Source organism: Oncorhynchus kisutch, unplaced genomic scaffold, assembly GCF_002021735.2.
Source record: "Oncorhynchus kisutch isolate 150728-3 unplaced genomic scaffold, Okis_V2 scaffold3815, whole genome shotgun sequence".
In the NCBI taxonomy this organism is placed as follows: domain Eukaryota; kingdom Metazoa; phylum Chordata; class Actinopteri; order Salmoniformes; family Salmonidae; genus Oncorhynchus; species Oncorhynchus kisutch.
The window spans coordinates 193,632-210,268 of NW_022265760.1; the positions used below are offsets into that span (position 1 = coordinate 193,632).

General features: G+C 45.0%; 1 protein-coding gene across 1 annotated transcript in view; it reads right to left on the bottom strand.

Moving 5' to 3' along the window:
• Positions 1 to 16,637, bottom strand: part of LOC116371895 (E3 ubiquitin-protein ligase MARCH7-like) — a 37,628-nt gene that overhangs the window by 5,653 nt on the left and 15,338 nt on the right. Inside the window, exons 4-6 of the mRNA XM_031821035.1 lie at positions 13,135 to 13,923; positions 12,201 to 12,381; positions 8,120 to 8,267 (exon numbers count right to left, since the gene is read on the bottom strand). Of these exons, the coding sequence (XP_031676895.1) occupies positions 8,120 to 8,267; positions 12,201 to 12,381; positions 13,135 to 13,923 (1,118 nt within the window). The remainder of the gene's footprint in view (positions 1 to 8,119; positions 8,268 to 12,200; positions 12,382 to 13,134; positions 13,924 to 16,637) is intronic.

Genomic DNA, 16,637 nt, shown 5'->3' on the forward strand with positions numbered 1-16,637 from the left:
TCTCCTGTAAACACAGTAATGTTACTATATTCTCCTGTCATCTGAAAACACAGTAATGTTACTATATTCTCCTGAAAACACAGTAATGTTACTATATTCTCCTGTAAACACAGTAATGTTACTATATTCTCATCTGTAAACACAGTAATGTTACTATATTCTCCTGTCATCTGAAAACACAGTAATGTTACTATATTCTCCTGTCATCTGAAAACACAGTAATGTTACTATATTCTCCTGTCATCTGAAAACACAGTAATGTTACTATATTCTCCTGTCATCTGAAAACACAGTAATGTTACTATATTCTCCTGTCATCTGAAAACACAGTAATGTTACTATATTCTCCTGTCATCTGAAAACACAGTAATGTTACTATATTCTCCTGAAAACACAGTAATGTTACTATATTCTCCTGAAAACACAGTAATGTTACTATATTCTCATCTGTAAACACAGTAATGTTACTATATTCTCCTGAAAACACAGTAATGTTACTATATTCTCCTGTCATCTGAAAACACAGTAATGTTACTATATTCTCCTCTCATCTGTAAACACAGTAATGTTACTATATTCTCATCTGAAAACACAGTAATGTTACTACATTCTCCTGAAAACACAGTAATGTTACTATATTCTCATCTGAAAACACAGTAATGTTACTATATTCTCCTGAAAACACAGTAATGTTACTATATTCTCCTGTAAACACAGTAATGTTACTATATTCTCATCTGAAAACACAGTAATGTTACTACATTCTCCTGAAAACACAGTAATGTTACTATATTCTCCTGTCATCTGAAAACACAGTAATGTTACTATATTCTCCTGTAAACACAGTAATGTTACTATATTCTCCTGAAAACACAGTAATGTTACTATATTCTCCTGAAAACACAGTAATGTTACTATATTCTCCTGTCATCTGTAAACACAGTAATGTTACTATATTCTCCTGTCATCTGAAAACACAGTAATGTTACTATATTCTCCTGAAAACACAGTAATGTTACTATATTCTCCTGTCATCTGAAAACACAGTAATGTTACTATATTCTCCTGTAAACACAGTAATGTTACTATATTCTCCTGAAAACACAGTAATGTTACTATATTGTCCTGTAAACACAGTAATGTTACTATATTCTCATCTGTAAACACAGTAATGTTACTATATTCTCCTGAAAACACAGTAATGTTACTATATTCTCCTGAAACCACAGTAATGTTACTATATTCTCCTGAAAACACAGTAATGTTACTATATTCTCATCTGTAAACACAGTAATGTTACTATATTGTCCTGTAAACACAGTAATGTTACTATATTCTCCTGTAAACACAGTAATGTTACTATATTCTCCTGAAAACACAGTAATGTTACTATATTCTCCTGAAAACACAGTAATGTTACTATATTCTCCTGTCATCTGTAAACACAGTAATGTTACTATATTCTCCTGTCATCTGAAAACACAGTAATGTTACTATATTCTCCTGAAAACACAGTAATGTTACTATATTCTCCTGTCATCTGAAAACACAGTAATGTTACTATATTCTCCTGTAAACACAGTAATGTTACTATATTCTCCTGAAAACACAGTAATGTTACTATATTGTCCTGTAAACACAGTAATGTTACTATATTCTCATCTGTAAACACAGTAATGTTACTATATTCTCCTGAAAACACAGTAATGTTACTATATTCTCCTGAAACCACAGTAATGTTACTATATTCTCCTGAAAACACAGTAATGTTACTATATTCTCCTGTCATCTGAAAACACAGTAATGTTACTATATTCTCCTGAAAACACAGTAATGTTACTATATTCTCATCTGTAAACACAGTAATGTTACTATATTGTCCTGTAAACACAGTAATGTTACTATATTCTCCTGTCATCTGAAAACACAGTAATGTTACTATATTCTCCTGAAAACACAGTAATGTTACTATATTCTCCTGTAAACACAGTAATGTTACTATATTCTCCTGTCATCTGAAAACACAGTAATGTTACTATATTCTCCTGTCATCTGAAAACACAGTAATGTTACTATATTCTCCTGAAAACACAGTAATGTTACTATATTCTCCTGTAAACACAGTAATGTTACTATATTCTCCTGTCATCTGAAAACACAGTAATGTTACTATATTCTCCTGTCATCTGAAAACACAGTAATGTTACTACATTCTCCTGAAAACACAGTAATGTTACTATATTCTCCTGTAAACACAGTAATGTTACTATATTCTCCTGAAAACACAGTAATGTGTGTAATGTGACGTCATTTCCGGTCACAACTTGCAGGCTTGTTTTCGAGTTGCTGTGCGTTTTGTTGCCAACCTGTTTTGCTACCTGACAACTTTACGGTTTTCACTTTTTAATTACCGTTCACATATTTATTAATTTTTTCCTCAACTTTTTCACTCTGGACGCTTTATCTGGACACGATTCGTCAGGACCTCCAACAGCCGAAGCTAAGTAGTAACATTAACATGATGCCTTCTAATTGCAGCCGCTGTACTCGCCTTACGGCGAGGATAGCTGTGCTGCAAGCCCAGCTTCAGACGCAATCGTTAGGCAAGGGTAATTTCAGTGTAGGAAAGGATGAAACAGCGTCTGTGCCACCAGTAAGTACAGATAGTAGTGTAAATCCCCTGGCACAGTCCCCGCAGCCGGACAACTTTCTCACGGTTTCTGGAAGGAAATGCTGTAGGAATGCTCAACCGGTGTCGCTCATTCAGCCGACAGAAACTTTCAACCGGTTTTCCCCATTAAGCAGCGGGTCGGAGTCAGAGGCCGATTCTTCTCTGGTCTCTACTCCTCCCGTTACGGGGTCTGAGACGCCGAAGCTTCCCACCATTAGCTCTGAAAAATTGAAAACTCTAGTCATTGGCGACTCCATTACCCGCAGTATTAGACTTAAAGCGAATCATCCAGCGATCATACACTGTTTACCCGGGGGCAGGGCTACCGACGTTAAGGCTAATCTGAAGATGGTGCTGGCTAAAGCTAAAACTGGCTAGTGTAGAGAGTATAGAGATATTGTTATCCACGTCGGCACCAACGATGTTAGGATGAAACAGTCAGAGATCACCAAGCGCAACATAGCTTCTGCGTGCATATCAGCTAGAAAGATGTGTCGGCATCGAGTAATTGTCTCTGGCCCCCTCCCAGTTAGGGGGAGTGATGAGCTCTAAAGCAGAGTCTCACAACTCAATCGCTGGTTGAAAACTGTTTTCTGCCCCTCCCAAAAGTTAGAATTTGTAGATAATTGGCCCTCTTTCTGGGACTCACCCACAAACAGGACCAAGCCTGACCTGCTGAGGAGTGACGGACTCCATCCTAGCTGGAGGGGTGCTCTCATCTTATCTACCAACATAGACAGGGCTCTAACTCCTCTAGCTCCACAATGAAATAGGGTGCAGGCCAGGCAACAGGCTGTTAGCCAGCCTGCCAGCATAGTGGAGTCTGCCACTAGCACAGTCAGTGTAGTCAGCTCAGCTATCACCATTGAGACCGTGTCTGTGCCTCGACCTAGGTTGGGCAAAACTAAACATGGCGGTGTTCGCCTTAGCAATCTCACTAGGATAAAGACCACCTCCATTCCTGTCATTACTGAAAGAGATCATGATACCTCACATCTCAAAATAGGGCTACTTAATGTTAGATCCCTTACTTCAAAGGCAATTATAGTCAATGAACTAATCACTGATCATAATCTTGATGTGATTGGCCTGACTGAAACATGGCTTAAGCCTGATGAATTTACTGTTTTAAATGAGGCCTCACCTCCTGGCTACACTAGTGACCATATCCCCCGTGCATCCCGCAAAGGCGGAGGTGTTGCTAACATTTACGATAGCAAATTTCAATTTACAAAAAACAAAATGATGTTTTCGTCTTTTGAGCTTCTAGTCATGAAGCCTACTCTATGCAGCCTACTCAATCACTTTTTATAGCTACTGTTTACAGGCCTCCTGGGCCATATACAGCGTTTCTCACTGAGTTCCCTGAATTCCTATCGGACCTTGTAGTCATAGCAGATAATATTCTAATCTTTGGTGACTTTAATATTCACATGGAAAAGTCCACAGACCCACTCCAAAAGGCTTTCGGAGCAATCATCGACTCAGTGGGTTTTGTCCAACATGTCTCTGGACCCACTCACTGTCACAGTCATACGCTGGACCTAGTTTTGTCCCATGGAATAAATGTGGTGGATCTTAATGTTTTTCCTCATAATCCTGGACTATCGGACCACCATTTTAGTACGTTTGCAAAAAAAATAAAAATCTGTTAACCACCTAACTGAGGAACTCAATTTAACCTTGCACAATACCCTAGATGCAGTTGCACCCCTAAAAACTAAAAAAAATTCTCATAAGAAACTAGCTCCCTGGTACACAGAAAATACCCGAGCTCTGAAGCAAGCTTCCAGAAAATTGGAACGGAAATGGCGCCACACCAAACTGGAAGTCTTCCGACTAGCTTGGAAGGACGGTACCGTGCAGTACCGTAGAGCCCTTACTGCTGCTCGATCATCCTATTTTTCTAACTTGAGGAAAATAAGAACAATCCGAAATTCCTTTTTGATACTGTCGCAAAGCTAACTAAAAAGCAGCATTCCCCAAGAGAGGATGACTTTCACTTTAGCAGTGATAAATTCATGAACTTCTTTGAGGAAAAGATTATGATTATTAGAAAGCAAATTACGGACTCCTCTTTAAACCTGCGTATTCCTCCAAACCTCAGTTGTCCTGAGTCTGCACAACTCTGCCAGGACCTAGGATCAAGAGAGACGCTCAAGTGTTTTAGTACTATATCTCTTGACACAATGATGAAAATAATCATGGCCTCTAAACCTTCAAGCTGCATACTGGACCCTATTCCAACTAAACTACTGAAAGAGCTGCTTCCTGTGCTTGGCCCTCCTATGTTGAACATAATAAACGGCTCTCTATCCACTGGATGTGTACCAAACTCACTAAAAGTGGCAGTAATAAAGCCTCTCTTGAAAAAGCCAAACCTTGATCCAGAAAATATAAAAAACTATCGGCCTATATCGAATCTTCCATTCCTCTCAAAAATTTTAGAGAAGGCTGTTGCGCAGCAACTCACTGCCTTCCTGAAGACAAACAATGTATACGAAATGCTTCAGTCTGGTTTTAGACCCCATCATAGCACTGAGACGGCACTTGTGAAGGTGGTAAATGACATTTTAATGGCATCGGACCGAGGCTCTGCATCTGTCCTCGTGCTCCTAGACCTTAGTGCTGCTTTTGATACCATCGATCACCACATTCTTTTGGAGAGATTGGAAACCCAAATTGGTCTACACGGACATGTTCTGGCCTGGTTTAGATCTTATCTGTCGGAAAGATATCAGTTTGTCTCTGTGAATGGTTTGTCCTCTGACAAATCAACTGTAAATTTCGGTGTTCCTCAAGGTTCCGTTTTAGGACCACTATTGTTTTCACTATATATTTTACCTCTTGGGGATGTTATTCGAAAACATAATGTAAACTTTCACTGCTATGCGGATGACACACAGCTGTACATTTCAATGAAACATGGTGAAGCCCCAAAATTGCCCTTGCTAGAAGCATGTGTTTCAGACATAAGGAAGTGGATGGCTGCAAACTTTCTACTATTAAACTCGGACAAAACAGAGATGCTTGTTCTAGGTCCCAAGAAACAAAGAGATCTTCTGTTGAATCTGACAATTAATCTTAATGGTTGTACAGTCGTCTCAAATAAAACTGTGAAGGACCTCGGCGTTACTCTGGACCCTGATCTCTCTTTTGAAGAACATATCAAGACCATTTCGAGGACAGCTTTTTTCCATCTACGTAACATTGCAAAAATCAGAAACTTTCTGTCCAAAAATTATGCAGAAAAATTAATCCATGCTTTTGTCACTTCTAGGTTAGACTACTGCAATGCTCTATTTTCCGGCTACCCGGATAAAGCACTAAATAAACTTCAGTTAGTGCTAAATACGGCTGCTAGAATCCTGACTAGAACCCAAAAAATGTATCATATTACTCCAGTGCTAGCCTCTCTACACTGGCTTCCTGTCAAAGCAAGGGCTGATTTCAAGGTTTTACTGCTAACCTACAAAGCATTACATGGGCTTGCTCCTACCTATCTCTCTGATTTGGTCCTGCCGTACATACCTACACGTACGCTACGGTCACAAGACGCAGGCCTCCTAATTGTCCCTAGAATTTCTAAGCAAACAGCTGGAGGCAGGGCTTTCTCCTATAGAGCTCCATTTTTATGGAACGGTCTGCCTACCCATGTCAGAGACGCAAACTCGGTCTCAACCTTTAAGTCTTTACTGAAGACTCATCTCTTCAGTGGGTCATATGATTGAGTGTAGTCTGGCCCAGGAGTGGGAAGGTGAACGGAAAGGCTCTGGAGCAACGAACCGCCCTTGCTGTCTCTGCCTGGCCGGGTTCCCTCTTTCCACTGGGATTCTCTGCCTCTAACCCTATTACAGGGGCTGAGTCACTGGCTTGCTGGGGCTCTCTCATGCCGTCCCTGGAGGGGGTGCGTCACCTGAGTGGGTTGATTCACTGTTGTGGTCATCCTGGGTTGGCGCCCCCCCCTTGGGTTGTGCCGTGGCGGAGATCTTTGTGGGCTATACTTTGTCTCAGGATGGTAAGTTGGTGGTTGAAGATATCCCTCTAGTGGTGTGGGGGCTGTGCTTTGGCAAAGTGGGTGGGGTTATATCCCTCCTGTTTGGCCCTGTCCGGGGGTGTCCTCGGATGGGGCCACAGTGTCTCCTGACCCCTCCTGTCTCAGCCTCCAGTATTTATGCTGCAGTAGTTTGTGTCGGGGGGCTGGGGTCAGTTTGTTATATCTGGAGTACTTCTCCTGTCCTATTCGGTGTCCTGTGTGAATCTAAGTGTGCGTTCTCTAATTCTCTCCTTCTCTCTTTCTTTCTCTCTCTCGGAGGACCTGAGCCTTAGGACCATGCCCCAGGACTACCTGACATGATGACTCCTTGCTGTCCCCAGTCCACCTGGCCATGCTGCTGTTCCAGTTTCAACTGACCTGAGCCCTAGGACCATGCCCCAGGACTACCTGACATGATGACTCCTTGCTGTCCCCAGTCCACCTGGCCATGCTGCTGCTCCAGTTTCAACTTCCACCTGACTGTGCTGCTGCTCCAGTTTCAACTGTTCTGCCTTATTATTATTCGACCATGCTGGTCATTTATGAACATTTGAACATCTTGGCCATGTTCTGTTATAATCTCCACCCGGCACAGCCAGAAGAGGACTGGCCACCATACATAGCCTGGTTCCTCTCTAGGTTTCTTCCTAGGTATTGGCCTTTCTAGGGAGTTTTTCCTAGCCACCGTGCTTCTACACCTGCATTGCTTGCTGTTTGGGGTCTTAGGCTGGGTTTCTGTACAGCACTTTGAGATATCAGCTGATGTACGAAGGGCTATATAAATCAATTTGATTTGATTTGATTTGATGTTACTATATTCTCCTGTAAACACAGTAATGTTACTATATTCTCCTGAAAACACAGTAATGTTACTATATTCTCCTGTCATCTGAAACCACAGTAATGTTACTATATTCTCCTGAAAACACAGTAATGTTACTATATTCTCCTGTCATCTGAAAACACAGTAATGTTACTATATTCTCCTGAAAACACAGTAATGTAAGAAGTTGGGTTAAGGTTGTATAGAGGTTGGGTTAAGGTTGTGGTTGTATAGGGGTTAGGTCAGGGTTGTATAGAGGTTGGGTTAAGGTTGTGGTTGTACAGAGGTTAGGTCAGGGTTGTATAGAGGTTGGGTTGTGGTTGTACAGAGGTTAGGTCAGGGTTGTATAGAGGTTGGGTCAGGGTTGTGGTTGCACAGAGGTTAGGTCAGGGTTGTATAAAGGTTGGGTTAAGGTTGTAATTGTACAGAGGTTAGGTCAGGGTTGTATAGAGGTTAGGTCAGGGTTGTGGTTGTACAGAGGTTAGGTCAGGGTTGTGGTTGTACAGAGGTTAGGTCAGGGTTGTGGTTGTACAGAGGTTAGGTCAGGGTTGTATAGAGGTTGGGTTAAGGTCAGGGTGGAGGTGCTGACCGGTGTTGCGTCCCAGGTTGATCTCGTGGAGGGTTCTGTTGACGAGGACGTATACGGACCAGAGAACACAACCAATGGCCACCAGGTGGAACATTAGGGAGCATAAGATCTTCCTCCTCTCATTGGTCGACATCTGGAGCTTCTCCCACTGAGGGAGAGAAAAGGTGAGAAAGAGTGTGTCATAGACAGGTATCTATGTATCTGAACCATCATGGTGTCTGACAGCATGGGCAGATCCACTGAGTCCCCTCATGGTGTCTCTGACAGCATGGGCAGCTCCACTGAGTCCCCTCATGGTGTCTCTGACAGCATGGGCAGCTCCACTGAGTCCCCTCATGGTGTCTCTGACAGCATGGGCAGCTCCACTGAGTCCCCTCATGGTGTCTCTGACAGCATGGGCAGCTCCACTGAGTCCCATCATGGTGTCTGACAGCATGACAGTTGGTGGTTGAAGATATCCCTCTAGTGGTGTGGGGGCTGTGCTTTGGCAAAGTGGGTGGGGTTATATCCTTCCTGTTTGGCCCTGTCCGGGGGTGTCCTCGGATGGGGCCACAGTGTCTCCTGACCCCTCCTGTCTCAGCCTCCAGTATTTATGCTGCAGTAGTTTATGTGTCGGGGGGCTGGGGTCAGTTTGTTATATCTGGAGTACTTCTCCTGTCCTATTCGGTGTCCTGTGTGAATCTAAGTGTGCGTTCTCTAATTCTCTCCTTCTCTCTTTCTTTCTCTCTCTCGGAGGACCTGAGCCTTAGGACCATGCCCCAGGACTACCTGACATGATGACTCCTTGCTGTCCCCAGTCCACCTGGCCATGCTGCTGTTCCAGTTTCAACTGACCTGAGCCCTAGGACCATGCCCCAGGACTACCTGACATGATGACTCCTTGCTGTCCCCAGTCCACTTGGCCATGCTGCTGCTCCAGTTTCAACTTCCACCTGACTGTGCTGCTGCTCCAGTTTAAACTGTTCTGCCTTATTATTATTCGACCATGCTGGTCATTTATGAACATTTGAACATCTTGGCCATGTTCTGTTATAATCTCCACCCGGCACAGCCAGAAGAGGACTGGCCACCCCACATAGCCTGGTTCCTCTCTAGGTTTCTTCCTAGGTATTGGCCTTTCTAGGGAGTTTTTCCTAGCCACCGTGCTTCTACACCTGCATTGCTTGCTGTTTGGGGTTTTAGGCTGGGTTTCTGTACAGCACTTTGAGATATCAGCTGATGTACGAAGGGCTATATAAATACATTTGATTTGATTTGATTTTGATTTGATGGGCAGCTCCACTGAGTCCCCTCATGGTGTCTCTGACAGCATGGGCAGCTCCACTGAGTCCCCTCATGGTGTCTCTGACAGCATGGGCAGCTCCACTGAGTCCCCTCATGGTGTCTCTGACAGCATGGGCAGCTCCACTGAGTCCCCTCATGGTGTCTGTAACAGCATGGGCAGCTCCACTGAGTCCCCTCATGGTGTCTCTGACAGCATGGGCAGCTCCACTGAGTCCCCTCATGGTGTCTGACAGCATAGGCAGCTCCACTGAGTCCTCTCATGGTGTCTGACAGCATGGGCAGCTCCACTGAGTCCCCTCATGGTGTCTGACAGCATGGGCAGCTCCACTGAGTCCCCTCATGGTGTCTCTGACAGCATGGGCAGCTCCACTGAGTCCCCTCATGGTGTCTGACAGCATGGGCAGCTCCACTGAGTCCCCTCATGGTGTCTGACAGCATGGGCAGCTCCACTGAGTCCCCTCATGGTTTCTGACAGCATGGGCAGCTCCACTGAGTCCCCTCATGGTGTCTGACAGCATGGGCAGCTCCACTGAGTCCCATCATGGTGTCTGACAGCATGGGCAGCTCCACTGAGTCCCCTCATGGGCTCTGACAGCATGGGCAGCTCCACTGAGTCCCCTCATGGTGTCTCTGACAGCATGGGCAGCTCCACTGAGTCCCCTCATGGTGTCTCTGACAGCATGGGCAGCTCCACTGAGTCCCATCATGGTGTCTGTAACAGCATGGGCATCTCCACTGAGTCCCTTCATGGTGTCTCTGACAGCATGGGCAGCTCCACTGAGTCCCCTCATGGTGTCTCTGACAGCATGGGCAGCTCCACTGAGTCCCCTCATGGTGTCTGACAGCATGGGCAGCTCCACTGAGTCCCCTCATGGTCTCTGACAGCATGGGCAGCTCCACTGAGTCCCCTCATGGTGTCTCTGACAGCATGGGCAGCTCCACTGAGTCCCCTCATGGTGTCTCTGACAGCATGGGCAGCTCCACTGAGTCCCATCATGGTGTCTGTAACAGCATGGGCATCTCCACTGAGTCCCATCATGGTGTCTGACAGCATGGGCAGCTCCACTGAGTCCCATCATGGTGTCTGTAACAGCATGGGCATCTCCACTGAGTCCCATCATGGTGTCTGACAGCATGGGCAGCTCCACTGAGTCCCATCATGGTGTCTGTGTTGAGGTCAGATGTATTGAGGTGTGTGTAGAGGTTAGATGTGTTGAGGTGTGTAGAGGTTAGATGTGTTGAGGTGTGTGTTGAGACAAGGCGTGCTGAGGTGTGTGTAGAGGTTAGATGTGTTGAGGTTAGATGTGTTGAGGTGTGTAGAGGTTAGATGTGTTGAGGTGTATAGAGGTTAGATGTGTTGAGGTGTGAGTAGAGGTCAGATGTGTTGAGGTGTGAGTAGAGGGTAGATGTGTTGAGACAAGGCGTGCTGAGGTGTGTGTAGAGGTTAGATGTGTTGAGGTGTGAGTAGAGGGTAGATGTGTTGAGACAAGGCGTGCTGAGGTGTGTGTAGAGGTTAGATGTGTTGAGGTGTGTGTAGAGGTTAGATGTGTTGAGGTGTGTGTAGAGGTTAGATGTGTTGAGGTCAGATGTGTTGAGGTGTATAGAGGTTAGATGTGTTGAGGTCAGATGTGTTGAGGTGTGTGTAGAGGTTAGATGTGTAGAGGTTAGATGTGTAGAGGTTATATGTGTTGAGGTGTGTTGAGGTTAGATGTGTTGAGGTGTATAGAGGTTAGATGTGTTGAGGTGTATAGAGGTTAGATGTGTAGAGGTCAGATGTGTTGAGGTGTATAGAGGTTAGATGTGTTGAGGTTAGATGTGTAGAGGTCAGATGTGTTGAGGTGTATAGAGGTTAGATGTGTTGAGGTTAGATGTGTTGAGGTTAGATGTGTAGAGGTCAGATGTGTTGAGGTGTATAGAGGTCAGGTGTGTTGAGGTGTATAGAGGTCAGATGTGTTGAGGTCAGATGTGTTGAGGTGTATAGAGGTTAGATGTGTTGAGGTCAGATGTGTTGAGGTGTATATACAGGTCAGGTGTGTTGAGGTCAGATGTGTTGAGGTGTATAGAGGTTAGATGTGTTGAGGTGTATACAGGTCAGGTGTGTTGAGGTCAGATGTGTTGAGGTGTATAGAGGTTAGATGTGTTGAGGTGTATAGAGGTTAGATGTGTTGAGGTTAGATGTGTTGAGGTCAGATGTGTTGAGGTTAGATGTGTTGAGGTCAGATGTGTTGAGGTTAGATGTGTTGAGGTTAGATGTGTTGAGGTGTGTAGAGGTTAGATGTGTTGAGGTGTATAGAGGTCAGATGTGTTGAGGTTAGATGTGTTGAGGTCAGATGTGTTGAGGTTAGATGTGTTGAGGTTAGATGTGTTGAGGTTAGATGTGTTGAGGTCAGATGTGTTGAGGTGTATAGAGGTCAGATGTGTTGAGGTTAGATGTGTTGAGGTCAGATGTGTTGAGGTCAGATGTGTTGAGGTTAGATGTGTTGTGGTTAGATGTGTTGAGGTGTGTAGAGGTTAGATGTGTTGAGGTGTATAGAGGTCAGATGTGTTGAGGTGTATAGAGGTTAGATGTGTAGAGGTCAGATGTGTTGAGGTGTATAGAGGTCAGATGTGTTGAGGTCAGATGTGTTGAGGTTAGATGTGTTGAGGTCAGATGTGTTGAGGTGTATAGAGGTTAGATGTGTTGAGGTCAGATGTGTTGAGGTGTATATACAGGTCAGGTGTGTTGAGGTGGTTAGATGTGTTGAGGTCGGATGTGTTGAGGGGTATATACAGGTCAGGTGTGTTGAGGTCTCTGTACCTTACGTAGAGGTTTAAGGTGAGTCTCCATGATGAAGTTGTATTGGCACAGCTCACAGCAGTGTGTGTCTGATGACTTGATCCACTGGTTGAGACAGTCCTGGTGAACAAACCTCATGCTGCCTGTACAGCGGCACGGGGTTATCAACACACACTCCTCATCTCCTTCACAGTGGCAGATCCTACACACACACACACACACAGAAACACAGAGATGAACACACACACGTGAACACACACACACACAGAGATGAACACATACACACAGAGATGAACACACACACACACAGAAACACACACACACACAGAAACACAGAGATGAACACACACACACACATTAATACACACACACAGAGATGAACACACACACACACACAGAGATAAACACACACACACAGAAACACACACACACACACAGAAACACAGAGATGAACACACACACACAGAAACACACACACACACACACACACAGAAACACACACACACAGAAACACAGAGATGAACACACACACACACATTAATACACACACACAGAGATGAACACACAACACACACAGAAACACAGAGATGAACAAACACACGTGAACACACACATACACACACACACACAGATGAACACACACACACATTAATACACACACAGAGATGAACACACACACAGATGAACACACACACGTGAACACACACACATGTGAACACACACACACACACACAGAGATTAACACACACACACACACACACACACACATACAGATGAACACACACACACAGAGATGAACACACACACAGATGAACACACACACGTGAACACACACACATGTGAACACACACACACACACAGAGATTAACACACACACACACACACACACACACACACATACAGATGAACACACACACGTGAACACACGCACACAGAGATGAACAAACACACCTACCTGCAGACCTCTGGCTCGTCATCGGAGCAGCCTTCAGGGGCGTTGCAGCCCCCATATCTCCGTGGCGACGGCGCGGACATGTCTCCACCCACTGACCCGGTCTCCTGGTAATTCTTAGTGATCTGTTCCTCCCTCTCTCCATCCTCAGCCAATGATGAGCTACCGCCGGGGCTACGGAACTTAGACCCCGCCTCCTCCCTGCGCTGGGAGCTCCGCCTGCTCTCCTCCCCTCCTCCTCCTGATCGCCGGTTCTTCACTCCGGAACCGTTCTCCAGTGGAACCTCTTTCTCTTGGTTCTCCTTCCCCTCATCAGACCCTACAGACTGCAGCTCCATCCCCTCTCCCCCTCCCCTCTCCCTGCTACTCCCACTGCGGCGTCGGCCCCTCTTGGCTTTCTCCCTGCTCCAGCTTCTGGCCTCCCTCCCCGCCTCCCCGTCAGACGACGAATCAGATTCAGGAGGGGCGGCGCTACGATGGCGGGGGTGTTCCCCTCTCCTCTCCCTCCTCCTCCTCTCCCCTCTCCTCTCCCTCCTCCTCTCCCCCCTCTCTCCGATGCGGTCAGAGTTGCGGTCACTGCGGTCGTCACTGTGTTGGACCGGGTCATCTTGTGCGGTCGCTGGGGCATCGGGGGCGGAGCAGGAGTCTCTCTTCCTGTTTGGTTTCTTCTTCTTCCTGGTTTGGCCCTGCTGGGAGGAGCCTAACGCGGTCTGAGAGGAGCCTAATGCCGCGCCGCTCAGCTTCATCACTGCTGTGTCACAACCTTCCTCTACACGACCCAGTGGCACCGGCCTATACACACACACACACACACACGCACACACACAAAGAGAGACACAGGGAGACACACACACACACACACAAAGAGAGACACAGGGAGACACACACACACACACTCGGGAAACAGACAGAGAGATGGAGAGATGAAAAGACAGTATGAGGGAAACTGTATCCCTGGGTAACAGTATCCCTGGGTAACAGTATCCCTGGGTAACACTATCCCTGGGTAACAGTATCCCTGGGTAACAGTATCCCTGGGTAACAGTATCACTGGGTAACACTATACCTGGGTACCAATATCCCTGGGTAACAGTATCCCTGCGTAACACAATACCTGGGTAACAGTATCCCTGGGTAACAGTATCCCTGGGTAACACTATACCTGGATAACAGTATCCCTGGGTAACACTATACCTGGGTAACACTATCCCTGGGTAACACTATACCCGGGTAACAGTATCCCTGGGTAACACTATACCTGTGTAACACTATACCTGGTAGAGGAATCGCCCAGACCAGGCTGTTAGCTACCTGATGGGCCAGCTAGAGGAATCAACCAGACCAGGCTGTTAGCTACCTGATGGGTCAGCTAGAGGAATCAACCAGACCAGGCTGTTAGCTACCTGATGGGTCAGCTAGAAAGTACAAAGTACTAGAAAGTTCAAAGTACTACAGTGTTTTTTCATCTCCTCCTAGGTATTAATATCCAACCAGACCCAAGTTATTTCCTAGGTATTAATATCCAACCAGACCCAAGTCATCTCCTCCTAGGTAATAATATCCAACCAGACCCAAGTCATCTCCTCCTAGGTATTAATATCCAACCAGACCCAAGTCATCTCCTAGGTATTAATATCCAACCAGACCCAAGTCATCTCCTAGATATTAATATCCAAACAGACCCAAGTAATCTCCTAGGTATTAATATCCAACCAGACCCAAGTCATCTCCTAGGTATTAATATCCAACCAGACCCAAGTCATCTCCTAGATATTAATATCCAAACAGACCCAAGTAATCTCCTAGGTATTAATATCCAACCAGACCCAAGTCATCTCCTCCTAGGTATTAATATCCAACCAGACCCAAGTCATCTCCTCCTAGGTAATAATATCCAACCAGACCCAAGTCATCTCCTAGGTATTAATATCCAACCAGACCCAAGTCATCTCCTCCTAGGTATTAATATCCAACCAGACCCAAGTCATCTCCTAGGTATTAATATCCAACCAGACCCAAGTCATCTCCTAGGTATTAATATCCAACCAGACCCAAGTCATCTCCTAGGTATTAATATCCAACCAGACCCAAGTCATCTCCTCCTAGGTATTAATATCCAACCAGACCCAAGTCATCTCCTAGGTATTAATATCAAACCAGACCCAAGTCATCTCCTAGGTATTAATATCCAACCAGACCGAAGTCATCTCCTCCTAGGTATTAATATCCAACCAGACCCAAGTCATCTCCTCCTAGGTATTAATATCCAACCAGACCCAAGTCATCTCCACCTAGGTATTAATATCCAACCAGACCCAAGTCATCTCCTAGGTATTAATATCCAACCAGACCCAAGTCATCTCCTAGGTATTAATATCCAACCAGACCCAAGTCATCTCCTAGGTATTAATATCCAACCAGACCCAAGTCATCTCCTCCTAGGTATTAATATCCAACCAGACCCAAGTCATCTCCTAGATATTAATATCCAACCAGACCCAATCATCTCCTAGGTATTCATATCCAACCAGACCCAAGTCATCTCCTCCTAGATATTAATATCCAACCAGACCCAAGTCATCTCCTAGGTATTAATATCCAACCAGACCCAAGTCATCTCCTAGGTATTAATATCCAACCAGACCCAAGTCATCTCCTCCTAGGTATTAATATCCAACCAGACCCAAGTCATCTCCTAGATATTAATATCCAACCAGACCCAATCATCTCCTAGGTATTCATATCCAACCAGACCCAAGTCATCTCCTCCTAGATATTAATATCCAACCAGACCCAAGTCATCTCCTACGTATTAATATCCAACCAGACCCAAGTCATCTCCTAGGTATTAATATCCAACCAGACCCAAGTCATCTCCTCCTAGGTATTAATATCCAACCAGACCCAAGTCATCTCCTAGGTATTAATATCCAACCAGACCCAAGTCATCTCCTCCTAGGTATTAATATCCAACCAGACCCAAGTCTTCTCCTAGATATTAATATCCAACCAGACCCAAGTCATCTCCTAGGTATTAATATCCAACCAGACCCAAGTCATCTCCTCCTAGGTATTAATATCCAACCAGACCCAAGTCATCTCCTAGGTATTAATATCCAACCAGATCCAAGTCATCTCCTAGGTATTAATATCCAACCAGACCCAAGTCATCTCCTAGGTATTAATATCAAAACAGACCCAAGTAATCTCCTCCTAGATATTAATATCCAACCAGACCCAAGTCATCTCCTAGGTATTAATATCAAAACAGACCCAAGTCATCTCCTAGGTATTAATATCCAACCAGACCCAAGTCATCTCCTCCTAGGTATTAATATCCAACCAGACCGAAGTCATCTCCTCCTAGATATTAATATCCAACCAGACCCAAGTCATCTCCTAGGTATTAATATCCAACCAGACCCAAGTCATCTCCTAGGTATTAATATCCAACCAGACCCAAGTCATCTCCTCCTAGTTATTAATATCCAACCAGACCCAAGTCA